This window comes from Gobio gobio (genome assembly GCF_949357685.1).
Source record: "Gobio gobio genome assembly, chromosome: 12".
NCBI lineage: Eukaryota > Metazoa > Chordata > Actinopteri > Cypriniformes > Gobionidae > Gobio > Gobio gobio.
The window spans coordinates 42,204,712-42,227,848 of NC_137105.1; the positions used below are offsets into that span (position 1 = coordinate 42,204,712).

At 39.1% G+C, this 23,137-nt stretch overlaps 2 protein-coding genes across 6 annotated transcripts in view; one reads left to right on the forward strand and one right to left on the reverse strand.

Annotated features, from left to right (window-relative positions):
- Window positions 1-874: 874 nt before the first annotated feature.
- Window positions 875-10,678, forward strand: znf513a (zinc finger protein 513a). Of its 2 annotated transcripts, none has more exons than XM_079831970.1 (5): window positions 875-1,087; window positions 1,422-1,535; window positions 3,177-3,311; window positions 8,158-8,853; window positions 8,930-10,678. In XM_079831970.1, exons 2-5 carry the CDS (start codon window positions 1,496-1,498, stop codon window positions 9,700-9,702), a joined length of 1,644 nt encoding a protein of 547 aa, XP_079688096.1. In that variant the 5' UTR covers window positions 875-1,087; window positions 1,422-1,495; the 3' UTR covers window positions 9,703-10,678. The 2 variants fall into 2 exon arrangements, with proteins under 2 accessions (XP_079688096.1, XP_079688097.1); XM_079831971.1 differs by having other exon boundaries at window positions 900-1,207.
- A 1,389-nt stretch (window positions 10,679-12,067) lies between these two features.
- The window catches only part of snx17 (sorting nexin 17), a 42,119-nt gene continuing 31,049 nt past the window's right edge, over window positions 12,068-23,137 (reverse strand). For 2 of the 4 annotated variants that reach the window (XM_079831977.1, XM_079831979.1), the window contains exons 11-15: window positions 20,620-20,748; window positions 20,444-20,521; window positions 19,937-20,011; window positions 19,798-19,839; window positions 12,068-14,468 (exon numbers count right to left, since the gene is read on the reverse strand). In XM_079831977.1, the coding sequence (XP_079688103.1) occupies window positions 14,349-14,468; window positions 19,798-19,839; window positions 19,937-20,011; window positions 20,444-20,521; window positions 20,620-20,748 (444 nt within the window). In that variant the 3' untranslated portion in view covers window positions 12,068-14,348. Of the gene's footprint in view, window positions 14,469-19,797; window positions 19,840-19,936; window positions 20,015-20,443; window positions 20,522-20,619; window positions 20,749-23,137 lie in introns of all 4 variants that reach the window. The other 2 variants (XM_079831976.1, XM_079831978.1) reach the window with 1 other exon arrangement.

Sequence of the window (23,137 nt, forward strand, 5' to 3'; positions counted from 1 at the left end):
AACCTCGAGGTTCCCTCCTCGGCACACCGGCGGCGCCTGCTGCTCGAGAGCTCGTAATGGCCGGCGGGAGAGGAGAGCTGCTACTGCAGTGATGTGAATCCATGGGATGACGTAAAATCACTTCATTCAACAGGGAAACACATTTTATGCCATTTGTTAATGAAACAGTAGCTGAAAACGACCTCTGCCTCTGAAAACAACAACAAAAGGCTTTATAAAAAAATATATAAAAGGCTTAATCTGTTGTGTGTTCAATTTAGCAAATATATAGTTTGATGTGTACTTGCTACGGTATTCGAATAGTAAAGAAAGAAAATATAATATCGTTGTGGTATTAATAATATAATATAATATGTAATATAATAATATAATGTTGCTGCTAATGTTATAATATAGCCTAATAAGCAATACGAATAATTATTAGTTACGTCCATAGGTCTGAATCAAATGCAATAGAAATGAATAATAATAATAATAAAAACTAAATATAACACTAAGCATGTTTATGGAATGTTTATAATAGCTAAAATAAATGATTATACGAATAGTAAAGAAGGAAAATATTATAATATTGATTTTTGTTGTATCCAGAATATATTATCTAATACCTATAATATAATGTAATATAATGCTGCTGCTAATGTTGTTATAATATAGCCTAATAAGCAAGAATAATTATCAGTTATTACGTCCATTTGAATCAAATGCGCTAGAAATGAATTATAAAAAAACTAAATATAACACTAGGCATGTGTATGGGATGTTCATAATATAGTTAAGATAAAGCATTCGTTTGGATATATTATAAACGTCCCATAAAAAGAGAAATGTAAAAAATAGAAAGGCTGCAACGTAACGTTACCCGGAAACGCGTAACCGAGGAAACGGATATACGCAACGTAGCGGAAGAAAAATGTATACAATGGCAATTTGGAAATCAATTAAGTTATGAAAAAAGAGCATTAATTGCCTTTCTTTGTGGTCGCTGTGTTATGGAATGGCGGACCGTGAGCTGTAGTGCACCGTCAGACGCCGCTGTTTTGCCTCGACGGGAACTGTTATTTGACGTGTCAGGCAGAAGGAGCAGGTATATTTATGACATCTGCTGAGCTTGACAATATAGCTGGAGTTCAGTGTTTAGATTTGTGTGTTACATATCGACAGAATAAACGCAGAGGCTGGGCGGAAAGAGTCGTTCAATTCAATAGTACGTGTTAACTTACACAACGAATACAGACATGCATTCTGTCGCACTACGAGTTTAAAATATCTATGTGCTATAAATAACGCCAGTCTTATTTACGTTAAATGACACTGTAAGATTAGCATGTTAGCCCCTAAATGCGCCATGTATCTGTTATAGAGGTTATGTTGACGTGCGTGTCAGTACAGTAACGTCTGTTATTTCAATGCTTTCAAAGGCTACTTTGGAGAATGAGTTGATAATTTGCGAGGGAATCCAGAGGAGGTTGCAAATAAAAAGGCTGACTGGAAGATGCCAAGAAGAAAACAGCAGAATCCACAACCTGTCAAGTGTAAGCTGCTTTTTTTTGTCGGCTAAATGATTTGCGTCATTCCTCTCACATGCGTTTTGTTTTCGTAAGTGTTTACTAATTCACAGAAAGATTATAAAAACTGCTCATGTGGTCTTTGCCTTGTTATTAAAACTGTCATGTGCTCTTGAGCCATTTAAACTTTGACATATCTGGCCAAAATCTCCTCAATGTTAGCTATCAATAAGCAGCCTCTTTGTTATAGTAATAGCAGGGACATCTAGGCTGTGTGGTTAGAGTTTGTACTAATATAATTATAAACTATATATAATTGTAATACTTTATAATTACATAGTTATTAATTTTATTGTCAAGTCTCACAGAAACATAATTGCACACTGCCATCTGTTTTGATCATCTTGATTTTGAATTGTGCTTCCAGGTGTCAGACAAGATTCTTCTGATGACAATATATGCTGTGTATACGGTGTCTTGAAATGTATTATGTGACTAACAAAACTAGGAGTTATTTCTGTGTTTGTGTCCGATTATGAAGAAGACCTGAATTTAGCCGTTTACACGTGTAGGAAGTCATTTTAGATTTAGACTGTCATGGTAAATAATTGAGTAATATTTGACTTGCTTTAGTTTTAACATAGCCTGCTGCTACAGTATTGGTTGTTCATTGTTTGTTCTTTTCTTCTTAAAAAAAGTGGTCAACATTTTCAATGCTGTCCAGTAGATGGCAGTAAATCTACAGTAAAGCCAGACTCAGCACTGCATAATGGGTTTCTTATTTTCCTTTTTTGTTATATGAAGGTCACATTAAAACTGTCTTGGAAACATTTAACATTGCCTTCTTTATTTATCTTTACTTTTATTTTTCATGTATAGTAGCTGTTTTTTTTGTTTTTTTACACTTGTAACTTAAAATATGAAAATTCATTAAAGAAATTATGACATTTTTAAAAGTTAAGATCTCGCTGTTGTGAGAAAATGAAATATGAAATAAAATAAAATGAAATATGAACTATGATCTAACTTAAAATCAAGATGTCACAAATTATGTTATTGTATTTCCAATCAAGCTGTAATTTTGTCATAACTGTAAATTATGCAAAAAATAATAATAAAAATATCATTTAATTGGAGCCGATCATTGTCTCCTGAAAATGTTTAAAATTAAATTTTGACCCCAGAATGTTATTGAACGCAATACATAAATTGTGACTTGAGTGTGAAAAAAGTATAATTTACTTTAAATACTTTATATATATATATATATAATTCCACTGGGCCAAAGTGATGAGAGTTGATTAATTTGTAATTGTTACAAATGAACATGATCCCACAAGATGGTGTGCAGTTTCCTTTAAATCTTCTTGTTTGTACAATAAATGGAAGATTCAGTATTCTTCGTATGAATTTTACAGCTGCTGAATGAGTTTCACAGGGCCTTAGTTCCAATTTAATTTAATAGCTGATAACATAAAATAAAGGATAAAATATATCATAACAAAAAATAACTGCAATAATAATATATCGCACACATTAACATCAACGCATTATCACAAAGGCAAGGACTGAAATGGCTCACATACAAATATGCGTAGGTCAAGTTGCATGATCTTCTTCCAATAGACACAGATGCTGCTGTATTTAACCATGACCCTTTGCTTTCAGTGGATTCTGAAGATGGTTTAGGCACTGTACGTCCAGCAAGCCTTACCTTTGAGAGCGACTTTCTCCTGGGACAAGAACTCGAGTTCTCAGATCCTGACAATGACAACAAGATCATAGGCCTTGAAAAGTTCTCAGGTGAGTTACTTGAGTTTCCGAGTTTCTCGACTTTGGTAGGGACTTGTTCTTGTTGTCTAAATTTTAATCTGTGCCACTGTTTGAATGAGAATTGTGCCAGTTCCCTTGGTACAACCTGTCTCATGCTAAGAAAATCATAAAATATTTTTTTTCTATTTCAAAGACCACATTTTGGAAACCAGCTCTTATTACAGGGTTCCCACTGTCATTGAAAATCTGGAAATATTGAGGAATTGTACAATTATATGTTATATTACAGGGTTCCCACTGTCATTGAAAATCTGGAAATATTGAGGAATTGTACAATTATATGTTATAGAATTTAACAAAGAAATTTCTAGTGAATGTTTTAACTTTTTTTTTTGAAAACCATGTTTAATTTGCGAAAGCAGTCTCTATAAAATTACTTTTTAAAATTGAAGGCACAATATGTAAGATTTTTGGATTAAAATATATAAAAAAAATACTAGAACAATGTTATATATTTTGTTGACTTGTGTACTTACTACTTTCTGTACATTATCCAAAATGTTTCCAACAATGTTTAAATCCAGAGAAATCAGCAATTTTAACTGTGTCCGTACGTCACGACATCATACCTGCGCCACCATCGATTTCCGGTTTTATTTTGTAGAAACCATGAAAACACAAAATACTCTTTCATATATTGTGTGTTTTAATCAAGCGGCCTGATCTGCCGGCGATTTGATTTCGCCCTGCAACTCAGTCTGGAAACCTGTATATTCATTTCTACTGCTTCTGTTACACTTTTGCGTGAACCAATCACAGACTGGCTTATCCTCCTGGCATGCTATTGGCGGATTTAACACGATGTTGGATTGAGAAGCGATGGGTTGTTGCCCGTTGATCACGCCTCTTGTGGTCTGATTGGTTGAAGGACTATCCAATTGCATACAGAGTCATTTGAATTATGCTTGTTTATCACGCCTCTTGTGGTCTGATTGGATTACGGTACGAATATTTATGTAGCTATAATTATATGTATTTACCTACATAATAACTAACAGAAGACCTCTCGACTGTGCGGACATGTGTCCTTTAAACAGTCCTTACATTCTATTGACTGAAATTCGTTGTCTACGAACAGAGTGTGTGTATTATTAATTAATCAGAAGGTCTGACCAGGGATTACTAATCGATTACGTACAGTGTCATTTGAATAATGCTCGCCTCTTGTGCAGTTGAAAATACAGAGCAGACTCACCAGACCAATGTTCAATCTTACATTGAGCTTGGTCTGGTGATAGCCAGACAAGCGGCAACCCCCAGTTTCTCTTGAAACCAATACAGAAGTGACTTAAACTGCAATTCATTGACTGGCCGCTAGAGACAGGCTCCAGAAGGGAGCAGAATCTCATTGAGTCCCATGTTAAGGATTAATTCACCTCAAAATGAAAATTTCCTCACCCCCAATGTGAAAGTTTACTCACCCCAATGCCATCCAAGATGTCCATGTCTTTATTTCCTCAGTGGAAAAGAAATTAGTTTTTTTGAGGAAAACATTTCAGGATTTATCTGCACACAATGGACTTCAATTGCAACCAAAATGTTGAATGTCCACATCAATGCAGTTTCAAAGCGCTTCGAAGTGCTTCAAATGGTACTGCGCGATCCCAGCTGAGGAAAAGGGTCTTTTCTAGCGAAACGAAAAAAAAATCTTAAATGTATATACTTTTTAACCGCAGTTGATCGTCTTTTGCTGGTCTGCAACGAGCCAGGCATTACCAGTGTTGGGGGTAACGCATTACAAGTAACTTGAGTTACGTAATAATATTACTTTTTCAAGTAACTAGTAAAGTAACGCATTACTTTTCAAATTTACAACAAAATATCTGAGTTACTTTTTCAAAAAAGTAACGCAAGTTACTTTTTCACATTTATTTGTTTATTTGACTGACTCTCCTGTCCCCATGTTGAGAAAAATCGAGAGTAAGTGCAGAGGCGTTGTGTGTAAATGTGTGATTGTAGTTCTAGACTAAATGTGAGCATTTATTCATCTCACTTGCACAATAAAGATTCAGTACTCCTCAAAATTAATAACATCAGTCAAATGCAAAATCAGAGTACTATGCAAACCTCAAATATATAAATGTTAAATAAAACAAATATTTGTATGCATTTAATCTACCTTTATTGACCAATGTCGTGCTGCTGATCTTTGATTCAGTTTAGCCATGAGCAAAAATTACTAGATTTTTTGTTTATATTGGTAAAACGTTTTTCTCCTGCATCCTATTCTTCCATTATCCAGAATGGCAGCACAGCACGGCAGTATGGTTCATGCGTAAATTTGCATTTTTATCTCAGCCTGAGGCTTATTATTTCAATTTTGGTATGAAGAGGTCTTTACATTTGCACAAAAAAGGATTTTTTTTGCTATTAAAAAACTAAACAAAAAAGCAAGCCGCAGTTAAAAAGTAACGCAGAAGTAACGTAACGCATTGCTTTTCTTAAAAAGTAACTAAGTAACTCAATTAGTTACTTTTTAAGGGAGTAACGCAATATTGTAATGCATTACTTTTCAAAGTAACTTTCCCCAACACTGGGCATTACGTATAACGAATGTTGAAACGGTCACGCTGAACGTGGGCGGAAGTACCGCCCCATTGTTTAAAAGTGTGGAGAAGGAGGATCGTTCAAATTTTATTGTATGTTGAATGACATATTAATTATTTAATTTATCGTTGTTTTGTTAAAAAGCGTTTGTATTAGTCTTTGAACGTTCGCTTTGTAAACAATGGGGCGGTACTTCCGCCCACGTTCTGTGTGACCTTTTCAACGTACATTATGTGATGCCTGGCTCATTGCAGACCAGCACAAGATGATCAAGTGTGGTTAAAAAGTATATACACTTACAGTACATTTGAATTTTTTTTTGAAAATGACAGATCGTTTTGCTAGACAAGACCTTATTCCTCAGCTGGGATCGCGCACTACCATTTGAAGCACTTCGAAGCGCTTTGAAACTGCATTGATGTGGACGTTCAACATTTTGGTTGCAATTGAAGTCCATTGTCTGGAGAAAGATCCTGGAATGTTTTCCTCAAAAAATTTTTTTTTTTTTCCACTGAAGAAAGAATGACATGGACATCTTGGATGGCATTGGGGTAGTAAACTATCAGGAAATGTTCCTTTTGAGGTCAACTAATCCTTTAAAATGCCCAACTTTACAGCAGAAAAACATGTTTACAGCCTGGTAGAAATTGTGGTTTTGGTCTATACGGCTAATTTTGCCCTTCATGACAACTGTGAGGGGGGTGAATTTTTTTATAACTAATTTGTTTACACTATATAAAGCCTTAAAGTTCTGCATAATTAAGGGCGTGGCCACTTTGAGTGACAGGTGGATTGTCGTTTGTCTGCTGTCTGTCAGTCATCACGTCACCTCAGCTCCGCCCACGTCCCGCCCCTTTGCCCATTTTCAGTTTTCCGGGTGGGACGTGTGGTGACGCGCTGCCAATATGGCAACGGCCAGCTTGACCCTACTTTACACTTCAAAACTGCTCTTCAGAATCCTATGGGTGACGGACACTATGTCCATTTTTTTTTACATTCTATGGTTTTATTAGACAGATGAGCAACTGTTTGCTGTCATTAGCAAATGCTGCAACAGCCTCGTTCTGCTCCAACGGCTTTCAGCCCCACCCTGCTTCATACTACAGTAACGTTAATAAATCTTTAATACATTAACTCATCCATGAATATGATTTCTGCCCAAGTCCCGTCAGATTCTTTTGAGGTGAATGATCCCGCGAAATCAAGGCATCATCAAGCTATGCCTTTGGTTTGAATAAGCGACCTCTAGCTGTGAAAATTACATATTGTGCCTTTAATTACTTGACTGTGACTATTATATGATGGCTACTGACAAGTCCTGAGGATTTAAAACATATGCTTTAGATGATGTATTGCTGGCATTCATGAAGGGCCATATGTGCTCAATATGGGAAGGGACATTAACTGCAAAGACTGACGTGTAATGTTAGCGCCATTTTGCAAACGTGCTGCATTTTGTCTGTCAGCAAGCAGATCTTTCATGTACAGATGGGAGAAGAGAGCCTACCGTCCAAGAAAAATTTCACTGGTTTTGGTATTCTGACAGAACATACCATTTCAAAATGGCAAATCAGGAAAAAATACAGTGTGCCACTACTATTATATATAAGGGTCATCAAGACAGTCATCACCATCAAGGACACATTATAATAAGGCATTTAGTCATCATCATCATCATCATCATCATCATCATCATCTCCTCTCAGGGTCTTTATCATAGTTGTCGTCATCATCATCATCATCATCATCATCATCATCATCATCATCATCATCATCTCCCCCTCATCATCATCAGCAGTACCATTATAGTCATCATCATTATCATTAGGCTGGGTAATCATCCACCTGGGGTTTCTGAAACGGGCCATATAAAGGCCTCTTCAGACTTCAGACTCACACATTTCTACACATTGCATGTGTGTGAGGACAACGCTTGCAGAAGGAAAGCGTCTCAGAAACACTCTAGACTGTTTTGTTGGCGTACCACCTTTCAATTGTTTCTATCGGAATTTACTTAACATTTGTGCTCTTGCTTAGGGGGTAAGTATAAATGCGAGAAAATATATTGTGCAGAATTTGTACTCTCATTGTAGTTGTTGTACTTTTGAGACCATACGATCTTGCAGGAGGGGTTTTCCTAAACCGTTTAGGAACTTTACATACTACAGATATTGTTGTATTTGAATGCTTACACACTGTCTCAGATTGCAGCAAACGTATCTATACAGCTGCATAATGTAATGCAGTGTCCTGCTGTGGTCCTGTACAGCTGACATCAGTCTGCCCGGATTCTCCCTGGGAGACGAGGAGAGCTCCCCCTTCAGCCGCCTCAGTATGGAGAGTGACGCTGACGACCTCCGCGCAACCGAAAGCGAGCGTGAAGAGAGGGTTTCTGAGTCTGCCTTTCCCTCTTACCTCTCTTGCAGGGGCTGTGGTCAGCTCCTGGAAGACCCCCTGGGACCCGGTATGGACTTGGTGGGGCCCTACTGCATGCGCTGCTGCAAAGGGAATGCGGATGGCGTTGTGGACAGGAAGCTCTGCGCGGGCTTAGGCTTACAAGTGGAGTCTAGAGGGGGAGGGAATGAGGGCGCTGGTGGCGAGGATGGCTCCCTGAAGCTTCACTCATGCACGCTCTGTGGTTTCACTTCGCGCTACACTAACCACGTTAAGAGGCACATGAAGACACACAACGGCGAAAAGCCATACGGGTGTCCGCTGTGCTCCTATGCATCGGCACAGCTAGTGAACCTGCAAAGGCACTTGCGTATACACACCGGAGAAAAGCCCTATAAATGCAATCACTGCACTTTTGCATGCAGTTCCTTAGGGAACCTGAAGAGGCACCAGCGCATGCATACAGCCATAAGCCCCGGTCAGAGTGCCACTCAGCCTGTCAGTGGCAACTGTTTAAATCACACTACTGTGGGTCAGAAGGAAAAAGAAGCGGCTCCCGTCCCCACCGAAGGTAAGTAAGGTTCTGCTTTGTTCTACATTACACCGAGTTTTACAAAGAGTTGTAATTCAACATCCTTCACTTGCAGGTGCTGTGCAGTCTGTCTCGCGTCCCCACGTGGGAAGAGACGGGAACTACTTGCAGACCTTCGATGACCTCAGGCTTGCACAGCAGTCATCGACGGGGGTGTTGCAGTCAGGACAGGCTCCATCTGAACCTGCCGCCCTACCCCACATGTTCTTCCCCTTCACTTGTCGCCTGTGCGGCATGGTCCTGGACGACGAGGATGGATCCTCTGCCCAGATCTGCGCCAAGTGCACCCTGGAGATGCTGACTAAGGACACAACTGGATGCCCCGCTGAGCGAGGGGACAAGGTCTACACCTGTGCCGCCTGCCCCTTCCTCACCCACTACCCGAACCACCTGGCCCGCCACATGAAGACCCACAGCGGAGAGAAGCCATACAAGTGCCCGCAGTGCGACTACGCCTCCGCCCACTTCGACAACCTAAAGCGGCACCATCGAGTGCACACCGGCGAGAAACCCTACAAGTGCCACCTGTGTGACTATGCCTGCGGAAACCTGGCTAATCTCAAGAGGCACCAACGGGTGCATTCGGGCGCCAAACCATTTCAGTGTACAATTTGCAACTACAGCTGCAATCAGAGTATGAACCTGAAGCGGCACATGTTGCGCCACACGGGCGAAAAGCCCCACAAGTGCCAAGAGTGTGGCTACACCACTGGCCACTGGGACAACTACAAACGGCATCAGAAGAAGCACAGCCTGACTACGGATGGCTGGGTTAAAGTGCAGATGCCTGAAAATGAGGAAGAGGTGGAGGACGAGGAAGAGGAGTAGCCTCTTCTTGCAAGACAGTCGTCCATATGAGATTTTACTGTAAGCTTTGTTTGTTGTCCACCTTTTTTTTGTGCCCAGAATTATTTTTGGAATTATTCACAAGCTGCTACATGAAGTCATGCACAAATTAAAGACAGATACCTGAATGTCCTAATGGAAGGGTTGTCCAATCCTGCTCCTGGAAGTCCAACCTTCCTGCAGACTAAATAAACACACCTGAACCAGCTAATCAAGGATTATTCGAAACTTCCTGACATGTTTGTGGGAGCCGGTTGACGCTCTGCAGGAAGGTGGTCCTCCAGGAGCAGGATCGGACATTCCTGATTAATGCCTTTGAACAAGGCAAAATGTTTGTGTTACCCAAAGCTCCCTAAGAGCGTCCTGAGCCTGATTGTGGTTCATTTATCAGTGCCAAACAGACACTACTGCACCACTGCCACAGGAAGTTGTTCTTTCGGCCTGGCACAAAGTTGCATGCACTTAAGTTTACCTTGGTTTTATGTAATAGATCATTTTTCCGTCTTCTCAACCATACTGGTGAAAATGCCTTCGCAGAGGAGCATTATGTTGCGATCTTTGATCATCTTGTTTTTGCTCTCAATAATTCTGGGGGATCGTGTTGCCTTTTATCGTTGTGTGTTTTATTGACTGTGAAAAATGGCATTTGTCTGAGTTTACTTGAAGCAAAATGTTGCGTAGTGGATTCGTGTGTCATGCTGAACATAGAGCTTTTATTTTTGTATGTGATTTTTTTATCTCCGAGGAATGTTTGGCATGTATTTGCCACCCGGCCGTGGCATTGTTAGCTATACTGAAGGACGACGGTAAACCCTATTATGCAGTTAAACCTTAAGGTTGCCAAGAAATGACTGAACTTTGAAACATTGTAGGTGTGTGGTGCTTGAGTGTTTTCATGTTATTATGCAGTGGTTTCATTAATGCCTTAAATATCCTCAATTAAAACTGTTTGTGTTGAGACTTGCTTCACTTCTTTGTCTCAGTTCACTTGTCATCTTTCAGTCACAGAGCTGAAGTTACTAGACCAGCAGGATGTGATTAAGATGCTGAGACAGGCAGTATGTAATCCTCACACTTTCATAATGAGAGCTGTAATCCTCCCCGCGCTCGGCTGTGAACAGCACCGGTACACATGCTAATGAAGACAGAGCCCCGGGCAGCACCAGAGCGCCAACAACTCTTGCAGTGATCTTCATGCTGTAAGATTGTGAGAATCAGTCTGAGCCCAAAGCTCAAAAAGAAATTCGCACAATTTGATCTTTGAATGATGATTGATGTTGATGATATAGGAGGTCAAAATTTCATGCTAAATAGTGTTTTCTTTTTATCTAGCACCTTTTGTGGTAGGTTTCCTGTATGGGATTGTACTAATCAGGAGTCACTGCGTCTGGTGCGCATGAGTGGTAAAAAATAAATGGTGCACAGCAGAAAATGTGTAGGGAAGCGCTTTTGCATGCCAACATTTTTGGGGACAGGGACATGTTTACTTAATGGAGTAGGATTTTTCTCAATCTCTGATAAGATAGCAATCATGATGATACGCGTGTTCATTGATTATTAGCTGTTTAATGTCTTTCTAGTTGGCCTTTTTGGGGCCCTATGATTTCTGCGATGCAGACAATGCAGACGGAATTATGGAAGCTTTTTTCCACCACAGAATTTCGCAATTGTGAGTTTACATCTCGCAATTCTGACATTCTATCAAGCAATTCTGACTTTATATCTCACAATTCTGACTTTCTATCAAGCAATTCTGACTTTATATCTCACAATTCTGACTTTCTATCAAGCAATTCTGACTTTATATCTCACAATTCTGACTTTCTATCAAGCAATTCTGACTATAACTCACAATTCTGACTTTCTATCAAGCAATTCTGACTTTCTATCAAGCAATTCTGACTTTCTATCAAGCAATTCTGACTTTCTATCAAGCAATTCTGACTTTCTATCAAGCAATTCTGACTATAACTCACAATTCTGACTTTATATCTCACAATTCTGACTTTCTATCAAGCAATTCTGACTTTCTATCAAGCAATTCTGACTTTCTATCAAGCAATTCTGACTTTATAACTCACAATTCTGACTTTATAACTCACAATTCTTTATAACTCACACTTCTGACTTTATATCTCACACTTCTGACTTTATATCTCACAATTCTGACTTTATATCTCACAATTCTGACTTTATATCTCACAATTCTGACTTTATATCTCACAATTCTGACTTTATATCTCACAATTCTGACTTTATATCTCACAATTCTGACTTTATATCTCACAATTCTGACTTTATATCTCACAATTCTGACACAATTTTTTTAAAGGAATAATCACAATTTGTCTGCCATGTTTTAATTTTAACGCTGTTTGACAAAAAACAGTTTGCATAATTTCATGATTAAAAGATAAATTAAGATAAACGTCTTCATTTGACTACCTGAAAATACACAACACAGAATTTATGAGGGAAAACATATGTTAACATGTTATAATTAATTAGGTATGCTTTTTGATTATTGCAATTTAATTAAATTATCCATAAATCTTAAAACAGAAAACAGAATTTGTAAGAAAAAAAAAAAAAATAAACATTTCATAGGGCCTTAAACATGTAATATTTGTGAGTACCAAGCAGAATCTCCAGGTTCTTCCTTGAGAACCAGACCAAAAAAGTAATGTGCACCCCTGCACATATATGATAATCTGACATGCTGAAATACCCATCATGCAAGCGTTATCAAACCAAGGAAGAGAAAACAACTCGCATACACAGAGTAGCATTGTTTGGCACCTAAATTTATTGAAACCCAGAAGGCTCTAATTTCCATTCTTGGATTTAAAATGAAGTGATGATTTAAAAAGTAAATCATGCTCATAAGCTTTATGAGAGATGTAAAAGATTTAAGAGTACAGACGGTTTACCCTTTTCATCCTAGATGATGATGCTGCTGCTGGTGAACATACTGAACATGGCAATCACAAAATACAGTCATCATTTAAAAAAAAATAATCAGGCACACAGCACAAAGTATGAGAACATTAAACATTCTGCACATGGGGGGGATCATCTGGGATGAAGGATATGGGCATTTCGTTCAGTATGACTATCAGTGCAGTCAAAACCCCAGCATAAATGTGAGATGCAGCCATTTCCCAAGCACCATGTGATCACAGTCCTCTGAGATGATTGCCACGATGTATTTAGTAAAATACAAAATGGATTTTATATGTATGCGTGTATGCATATATAAATGAAAAATGAAAGTCTGGAATGATATTCTTCAAAACAAAGACAATCACTGAAATTTAAATGTGAAATTTGTAAACACTTCTTTTTTTTACAATTTTTTGTAAACTGATAAATGTTAGTATCTATTTTTTTTATACAGCCTGGATTATATTTGATCAACTGTACTTGTTTGTAATATACTAAAGATAATACAGGTATTAGTAAATATTCAGAATACTTTTTTTTAAATTGCATGTACATTTATAAAAGTGACATTACCATGAATTTACTTTTTTGTGCAAAATGCTTTAGTGAATTATAATTTTGGCATTTATGACAAACCTTTTTAATATATTGGTTCGGATAACAGAACACAGACAAAACGCAAAAAAACAAAAAGGACAGACCTACAAACCTTTTGCGAATGTTCCAGGATGTTTCCTCACATTTAATATCTCAATAAATACCCAAGCCATCTAACTTTCTTAATACTGTGCAAAAAAAAAAAAAAAAACAAGTTCAGCTAGTGCAAGTGGGCCTGCTGAACACACCAAAACGAAGCGAGATTCAGGACACAGCTGAGGCCAGAATGAGAGAACTTGTGTCCGGCGCTACATTTTATTTTCATTTTGAGAAGTTGAAATGTAAGGCGGTTGAATCAGCGTAAGGCAGAGAACAAACAGGCCACAATTTCATCTAGGATATGCAATGAATATGCAGTAGGCATCAGGTCGAGTTCGCTGCGAGATTACCTCTCCTGAAAAAGAAAAAAAAAAAACAGGGAGATCTACCAAGCTATAGGTCGCTACCACACAATCGGTTGAGCAACATTGGCACACTGCACGATGCGAAGCAGACCACTTCTCTATTAAATAATAACCTCGATAGATTTTAAAAGGAACATAGCAACACAATTTGCTGGTATGGATCTTGCTCTAATAAGCAAACTACAGTTCAGGAGCAAGAGAAAATGAGATGACAGGAATTTGTGCCTGCAAGATGACGACATATGAGAGGAAAAGCACAGTTTTGTGTCTCTACTAAGGAAGTACGATTCACTTTCATCACAGCCTAAATTAACATCTTTCCTGAATGCAGTAACTTGCCCCGAGGTGCTTATGTAACCCTCTATTCATTTAACCTTTGAAATCTCCAATCGTGCCTCAAATCTGAAATTATCCCATTTTTGTTGCTTTAATTGAGTGAGCACTGAATCTGAGGCCTCTCATAAAACCAATGAGAGACTTCACAGGCCATTACTTGAACCCTTAATGTGACGCTTTCAGAAAGGGGTTACGATATTGCAGAACTGGGCATCTATAACTACACTCCACGCAGAGAACCGCAAAATGAATCCGACTCCTTCAGTCCAGTCTATGAGGACGACTCCATCACAGGTCATCGTCCCCTATTCCTTCAAAAGCGTAGTTTCCATGGAAATCATTGCCACTGATGTCACTGGCTGAGTTGGAAGAACTAAGTCCTCTCAGGGAGACAGAAGACAGCTTGGTCTGTGGAAATAAAAACATAAAGAGAACAGGTTTTTGTTAACTATTAAAACATATTTTGTTCATTTAAAAAAACATTGAAATAAAATAAAATATAATTATTAGATGAAAAAGTGAAAGGGTTACTTCAGTGATTTAGCATTAAGCTTTGTATCAGTAGAAACCGGTAGTATATTCAAATTATGGTACTTTTCCCCCTCATATACCCCTGAGACGAGAGAATTATGCATTTTATTTCTGGAAAAAATCCTCCGATGACGCAAATATCATCATTTTGCGTCATCGCAGGATTTTTGGCCAGAGGCTAGAGACTACAGGAGCTAGTTCAGCCCATAGGGAAGGGATCTCACTCACAGAATGTAAATGCGCTCGGCTCGACCTCAGGGATTCATAACGGAGCGGTGCGGAGCAAAGTGAGTGTTTCAACTTTTCAATGAATTCCTATGAAAGTTTAGCTTCCATATGCGATCTGATAACGCGCCAGACTGGACACGCGCCTTGAATGAATGCTGTGCTGACCTCAGCTCTGCTCAGCTCTTCTCTCGTGATGAATGAAATCTGACTCCTGCTGCGTATGTGACGTGACTTTCGTTCGGCTCACTCACACTTTATTGAAAAGACACGTTCAGTTTTTAATTGTAGTGTCTGTTCTTTAACTGAACAAAATTGTTTTATTACTATGAATATCAAAACGACGTTGGGGCGGTGCCACATTGGGCAAGTGATAACCAGTAGCCGTGGCTTTGGGAGTGGCCTCGTAGGGCAGCGAAGCAAGTGCATTCTGGGAGTTGTTGTCTTTCATCCACATGAGACATAAATAAATTTTCTGTCTTTTCTCAGTCTAGAAGGCACCAAGTTCAAAAATAATTTCACATTTCTACTACATAAATGGCAGTTTAAATACACATTCATTCCCAGCGCTGAAGTGCCCCTTTAACTAAAAAGAAATTGTGCCTTGGCAACTAACTGAAATAAAATAAGTTTAAAGTGATACTTCACTGCTGGAAAAATGAATGGGTATGTAAAGTGGGTCATTTATGTAGTAGAAATGTGAAATTATTTCACAAGTTGGTGACTTCTAGACTGAGAAAGGCCAGAAAATGCATTTTTGGCTCATATGGATGAAAGACAACAACTCTCAGAATGCACTTGCTTCGCTCCCCTACAAGGCCACTCCCACCGGTTACATCACTTGCCCACCGCGTCACCACCCCACCGTCGTTTTGATTCTTATAGTAATAAAATAATTTAGTTCAGTTAGAGAACAGACACTGCAATTAAAAACTGAACGTGTCTTTTCAATACAGCGTGAGCCGAACGAGAGTCGCAGCACAAACGCAGCAGGAGTCAGATTTCATTCATCACGAGAGTGAGGAGCTGACAGACCAGGTGATCGCGGAAGATTTGGTTTCAAAGTGAAATGTAAAAGCGCCTATTTAAGTGAGTTTGTCATTGTACCGTTTTGTTGATGTGTTTTTCATTAAGAATAATAGACTAATGAACCTACAATTCAAGCAACCCGCCCCTGAATTAACGCCAATTCAAAACTGAAACTAAAATGAGCACAGCTGCTCGACATTCATTCACGGCCGCATTGTCGTTCATTCATTCACGGTGCGTGTCCAGTCTGGCACATTTTCAGTTCATGCTTATGGAAGCTTAACTTTCATAGGAATTCATTGAAAACACTCGCGTTGCTCCGACTGCTTCGTTATCAATGCCCGAGCGGCCGTGCTCATTTTACATTCTGCGAGTGAGATCCCATAATCCCACCCCTATGGGCGGGTTGAAAACATGCGGAAATGACGATATTTGCATCATCTGAGGTTTTTTCAAGACATAAAATACATAAATCTCTCGTCTCTGGGGGATATGAGGGGGGGCACGATCATTCGAATATACTACCGGGTTTCTACTGATACAAAGCTTAATGCTAATTGCTGAAGTAACCCTTTAAAAATTACAACAACCAAAAAATTACTAGTAACTAAAAAGTACTAAAATTGTCATCATCCCACAGTGCATCCTGGTGCCATCACTTCACCAGGTAAACACATACATGGCCATGTGATGTAAAAGAAAACAGGACTCATCGGACCAGGCAACCTTCTACTGCTCCAAGGTCCATTTCTGATGCTCGTGTGCCCATTGGAGGCTCTTTCGACGGTGGACACGAGTCATCACAGGCGCTCAGATTGGTCGGCAGCTTCACAGCACCATACGCAGTAGAGTGTGATGCACTCCACCCATAACCATCATTACAATTTGATGAGACTTGAAACAGTAGACCTTCTGTTGGCTCGGACCAGATAGGGATTTCATTGCCCTCGTGCATCGATGAGCCTTGGACGCCCAACACCCTGTCGCTGGTTTGTGGTTTGTCCCTCCTCAGACCACTGTTGGTAAATTCTCACCACTGCTGACCAGGAACAACCCACAAGCCTTGACATTTTAGAGATGCTCTGACCCATTCGCCTTGCCATAACAATTTGGCCCTTGTCAAAGTCACTCAAATCTTTATAACTTTCCCATTTCTCCTGCATCCAACACATTGATTCCGAGAACTGATTGTTTGCTTACCATCTAAATCTACCCAGACCTTAATTTGTGGCTTCACCTGTGAATGTTTTGGCTCATCAGAGAGATATATATATATAGATATACACTGCCAGACCAAAAAAAAAGTTGCTGTTTGGATTTTAATTGGCAAATGCTTAAGAGTCAATGATTGGATCATTATTGCAGTGATTTTTATGTTTCTAGCATGTTATATGTTTGGCAACAGTTCTTCCAACCCTAATTGATGGAGTGTGTAGCTTTTCATGTAGGAAGACGCATTATGACCATATTCCAGGATGACAATGTCAAGATGCATCGGGCTCAAACTGTGAAGGAAAGGTTGGGAGGGAGCATGAAGAATCATTTTCACACATGAACTGGCACCTCTGATGCTGCGTTCACACCAAACGGGAATAGAGTGTCAAAATCGAGTCTAGTTGGACGCTTGAACATTTTTGAATCCACAGCGAATTGGACGCGCGTATAAATCGAGCGTTTGAAGCTAAATAGACAGATAGGAGAAATATGTCATAAAACACCACTCTGCCTCTTTTCACTTAATATATTAAACATTAATAGCCACACAAATGTGGTCCAGGCAACGCACTACCTACATTATCTTCACTGCATGTATATTTAAATATCCTAAAAAAATAAAGTTATGAAACTTCTCGTTGCCCTCAGTCAAAACGATTTGGCAGACAACAAATGATAGATTCATGACACCAAAGATCAGCCGTTTCATCAACATAAGATGAATTATATCTCATGTTTAAACACTACAGAGACATCCGAGCCAGCGACAAACGTCAGAAGGACAAGCTGAGGAAAGGCTGCTCTCTCCGGGGTTTATGAGCGCTGCTGATCAACGGGATCTCACAACTCCAAAAACACAAGATGATTTTTTTAAATAGGCGCTCTCTTTATTAATAAACAACAGATTTGAGCTTTAAACAACTACATTCTCACCTGAAAGAGTCTTAAAACTACATTTTGTGACACAATCGTAGTATTTTTAAATTATGCAGGTTTCTCATCACGTCACTTAGTAAGTAAAATTAATTTGTATAGAACATGTAACAGCTTGCACTGACCAAAGTGCTGTACATAGCGCATAAATCACAGAATAAGAAATAAGATAAGATAAATACACTCATAGATAAATGATTTAAGCTAAAATGACAAAAACAAACTCTTGGTTACAAACATAACAAGGTAGGACAATTAAAACACAGGGAAGGCCAATGTGAATAAGTAAGTTTTGAGCCTGGTTTTGAATATTGTAGGTGAAGGCGCATTTCTGATGTCAGGTGAGAGTTGGTTCCACAGCTGAGGACCAACAACAGAAAAGGCTCTGTCACATTTTTGCTTAAGTCTAGACCATGGGACATGGAGAAAACCTTGAGTGGAGGATCTAAGGGATCTGGAGACTACATGGGGATGGATGATATCAGCTATGTAGCTGGGGGCCAGGGTATGAAGAGCTTTAAAAACCATCAGCAGTATTTTAAATTGTATCCTAAATGTGACTGGAAGCCAGTGCAATGAAGCCAGGACAGGTGTAATGTGTTCATGCTTTTTTGTGTTTGTGAGCATCCTAGCTGCTGCATTTTGGACCATCTGAAGCCGTGCCACCATAGTTAGAGGGAGACCAAAGTAAAGCGAATTACAATAGTCTAGGCGGGAAGTTATGAAAGCATGAATGATTTTTTCCAGATCATTATATGACAAAACAGACTTAAGTTTGGAAATTATTCTTAACTGGTAAAGACTGGTCTTTACAACAGATGATATTTGTTTATCCATGTTAAGATTAGAGTCTAAAATAACACCCAGGTTATGTGCATGGGGTTTAACATAAGGGGCAAAGGGGCCAAGGTTGGCAGGGATACAACTATTTGATTTTGAAGGGCTAAAGTTAATAAATTTACCATGTGACAGCAGCAAGCAGGCTCCTGATTGGTTAACGCAGCACGAATTGACGGCAAAGTTCACATTTTTCAACTCGGGCGTCAGACGCGAATTTGCTTCAAACGCGTAAATGCACAAAAAAACACCACTCGGCCGTATCGCGTAAGACGCTCAATTCACGCGAATGAGGCGTAATCACGACCATCGCGCCGGGCGAACTGCGTACCTCGTACCGCAGGACCTCCAGACGCGCGTCAGCGCGCATTTCCATTGACTTAACATTGAAATCACTCGCTCCTGGCGCTCTATTCGCATTTGGTGTGAACGCAGCATTAGTCAGGACCTTAAAATCATTATTTCGTATCGTTATTTCCATCAAGAGGTGCATCAATTTTTGGTCCAGATCCTGTATTGACAATGTAAGAGTCCAGCACTCTGTCAAGTCTCCTCTAGCACATCCCTGCACAGACCTGAATTTTAGGTCCTGACTCAGAGGTGCCAGTTCATGCGTGAAAATTATTCTTTATGCTCCCTCCCGACTATTCTTTCACAATTTGAGCCCGATGCATCTTGACATTGTCATCCTGGAATATGGCCATGATGTGTCTTCCTACCTGCTTGTTTAAGAAATGAAAAGCTACAAACTCCATCAATTAGGGTTGGAAGAACTGTTGCCAAACATATAACATGCTAGAAAAATAAAAATCATTGCAATAATGATCCAATCATTGACTCTAAAGCATTTGCCAATTAAAATCCAAACAGCGAAGTATATAAATAATACTAAAATAACACAGGTATAAAACAGTATAGAAGATATTTACATTGCAAGTTGATTATAAGGAAATGAAAAACAACTTACAGAGAGTTTGACTACTTGTTCACAGCTGGGATCAGGGGAATCCTAAAAAACATTCATGCAAAAATCGCATATTAACAATGGTACATCTTCCATATCAGAAGCAGAGGTGTTCTGTATTAGCAAAAACCTCCATGCCCACCAGTAATGGAGGAGACTTCACAGCTTGCTGACTGTCAGACCGCTGGAACGTGCCGTTCAGTCGCTTCTTCTGCATCTGCTGGAAACACATCACAATCACAAACATAGAGTAAAAGAGAGAATGCTCTTCAAATGAACATGACCACATTTGTCTTCGTAATTCACACTCCTGGTCTTATTGTGCAGGATTTATCAATACATATTATTCCAGAAATTGTTTTTCATAGTTATCATTAAACTGCAATAAATTGCAAACAACAAAAAGTTGTTTTTGCACTGAAACAAATTTCAAGGCCTTTTTTTGCGGCGCTTCCTTTTGACAGTCCGATTCATTTAATTGAAAATCCAGTTTCACATATGCCAAATTAAGCCTATTATCCTGAAAGGGTTTATCATGTCAGTTCCATGAGACAAAAACGAAACAAACAGAGACACATCAACCAACTGAAAGATATTCCCACAGATATTTGGCAGGTCTTTACAAGGCAGCAAACATAGACTTAGTGACCTTTTTAATGCTTCCGCCAGATTTCTTCACCATTAGCTCATCCACCATAGACTGCAGACAGATACTCATCATGATGGCCTGGGGGAAAAAAACAAAAAGTCCCTTAGTCCAGTGGTCTAACCTCAGTGATCACTTATTTATTTTTAGCATCTTCTGACGAATGATTCTGCACTGACCTGTGGACTGGTGATGGTGACCCACTGCAGACGATCTTTGCTCATCAAGTACTCGAAGGCCAGCTCTAGCTTCACATCACATTTACTGGAACTGCTTGGGTTTGCGGTACCGTTGGCCACAGGCACCTGCTGTAGAGTCAAGCCAGGTCATCACAAATACGATCATGATAATCATTGCTATTTGTGTCGAGGCAATTACAGCGGCCGTTTCTAAACTCCTCTGCATGGCAATTACCTTCAAAGCTCAATTAGTCATCATTAGCTATGCTTTAAATGTCATCGCCCTCATGATTACATTGCATGACGAGCACAAATCACAAAAGTGTCTCTTTAGAATTTTCTCAGATGACACAAAACAGACAACTTATTTACACCGACACAGAAAAATCTTAGAAAGACATGGCTATGCAGTCCCAGCATCCTCATCGTCTAGTCTTGATCTCAGGACGGCCATTCTGAGCTCACTAGTAACACAAACTCTGCTCTTCTAGGGAAAAGACCAAACCTAAGTGCTAATGAAACAGCAGAACGCACATTCATCCATTTTAGAATGTTGATTTACATCATCTTTATTTTGTTTCCCAATTCTAGTGTACTAATACGGCTGCAGAAAACCATGAAGTCCCGTGAAATAAATATGAATGGAAAGATGGACGAGTGTGTGGTAGCTGACAGTTATAAGAGAGCAACAAGACGAGTGTGTGGTAGCTGACAGTTATAAGAGAGCAACAAGACAAAGAGAGTCTCTTTTCCTGCTGTAAGTGGCTTTTTGGTCATCCAAGTTGCAACTTCCCATTTTCAGAAATAGACCAACCAGACATGCCTGAAGGGACAGTCATAGAAAGAATTTGGGGAAGAGTTGCCTGGAGATGTAAAAGGAAGTTTTTATTGCTGTAAAAAGTAGTACAGATCATTTGGAAAAATAAGGGGTTTAAAAGTTTTTGCCTTTATTTTCATGAACAATATTTTAATTTAATAAGTCTTTTTTTATAAAGATTTTAAATCAGGCTAACAGAAAATTAAATACTAGCTGCCTGTTTAATAAAATAAAAAAAGTGTCTAATGTCTAAAAAATACAGTTCTTTCTTCAAAAACATAACTCACAGGTCAAGAGCCTCTCTTAAAGTAACACTCCACTTTTTTTGAAAACTTCCCTTAAGTTACACAGTTGAGTTTTACTGTTTTCGAATCCATTCAGCCGATCTCCGGGTCTGGCTGTAGCTGTTTTAGCATAGATCGTTGAATCTGATTAGACCAAATCAAGGAACTTTGCTGCCATACCATGGGTGCAGCAGGCGTAATGATATTACGCAGCACCTGAAAATAGTCCCCAGCATGCTCCCTGTGCAAGCAGGTTGTCACGTTGGTTATGTTGAGGGAAGTTAGCCTATTTTCAGGTGCTGCGTAATATCATTGCGCCGCTGCACCCATGGTACGGCAGCAAAATTCCTTGATTATTACGCAGGAATGAGAGTATAGTTCCTAACCATATCAGTCTAGAAAATCTGAACTTTTTATTTTACGTCGGTCTTAGTACACGATTTAACTACAGAAGAGTCAAGTTTTAAATAGGAAAAATATAAAAACTCTTTGGTCATTTTTGAGAGAGATGCTAACGGTCTAATCAGATTCAATGATCTATGCTAAGCTATGCTAAAAGTGCTATTTGAAAAAAAAAAGTGGAGTGTTCCTTTAACTATTCACATACTTTAACCCTTAAAAGACCTAGACAGCCGCCGGCGGCTAAAAATAACTAGCGTTCTAAAATGTTTAATAACTTTTAAACCGCTAATCCAATCTGTATGCAATCTAAAATGCACTGTAAAGAGGAGAATCTCAGCTTTTCAGAAGTATCACGTTTCTCACGATTGATTATTCAGAGGTTCCGTGATAAGCGTGGATGCGTCATCAAAATCTGCAGCATTGATTCGTCAAGGAAACACATTTGGGTTGTTCCCCTGAGCCAAACAGAAACATGAACAGAAACGATTGTTGTTTAGTCCCACCCCTGCTGTGCCCAGATTTGTTGAAACTGTCATCAACTCAACCAATAAACATAGTGTTTGGTCTTTTGAACCACCAATCACATGTCTTTCTGACACACCATGAAAGTGCTTGTGTATTTGCGTACATGAAAATAAGCGCATGCAGACACAGCACTCTCTCACATAGCCCAGCACACAAAAGTCAGTATATTTCTCTATTTGTAAGTAATTTGTGTTTTACACCGTTTCAGTTTTACACGGTTATTATATAACAATCTTTCTATTTATTTTACTCCCTGAACTTTTTTGGACACATCTACATTGTCCGTAAATAAAATACACCTGTTATCACTCAAAAACGCCTAGAATAATATTATAATAAATGGCTTGCTGAGGGATTGTTACATGTAGACAAAATTTCATCTGGAAGTCTAAAACAACCAAGTCTAACTTTCTAAAGGAAAAAATACAAACTTCATGAAGTTCTCTTTGAGTTCACAGTTAAAAAAACCAAATTTTTGCTGCTGTTTTTC

Coding starts and splice junctions, on each gene's coding strand:
- znf513a (XM_079831970.1), top strand. CDS start 1,496: ATGCCAAGAAGAAAACAGCAGAATCCACAACCTGTCAAGT. Junction 1,536..3,176: donor GAATCCACAACCTGTCAAGT/GTAAGCTGCTTT, acceptor CTTTGCTTTCAG/TGGATTCTGAAGATGGTTTA. Junction 8,854..8,929: donor GGCTCCCGTCCCCACCGAAG/GTAAGTAAGGTT, acceptor CTTCACTTGCAG/GTGCTGTGCAGTCTGTCTCG.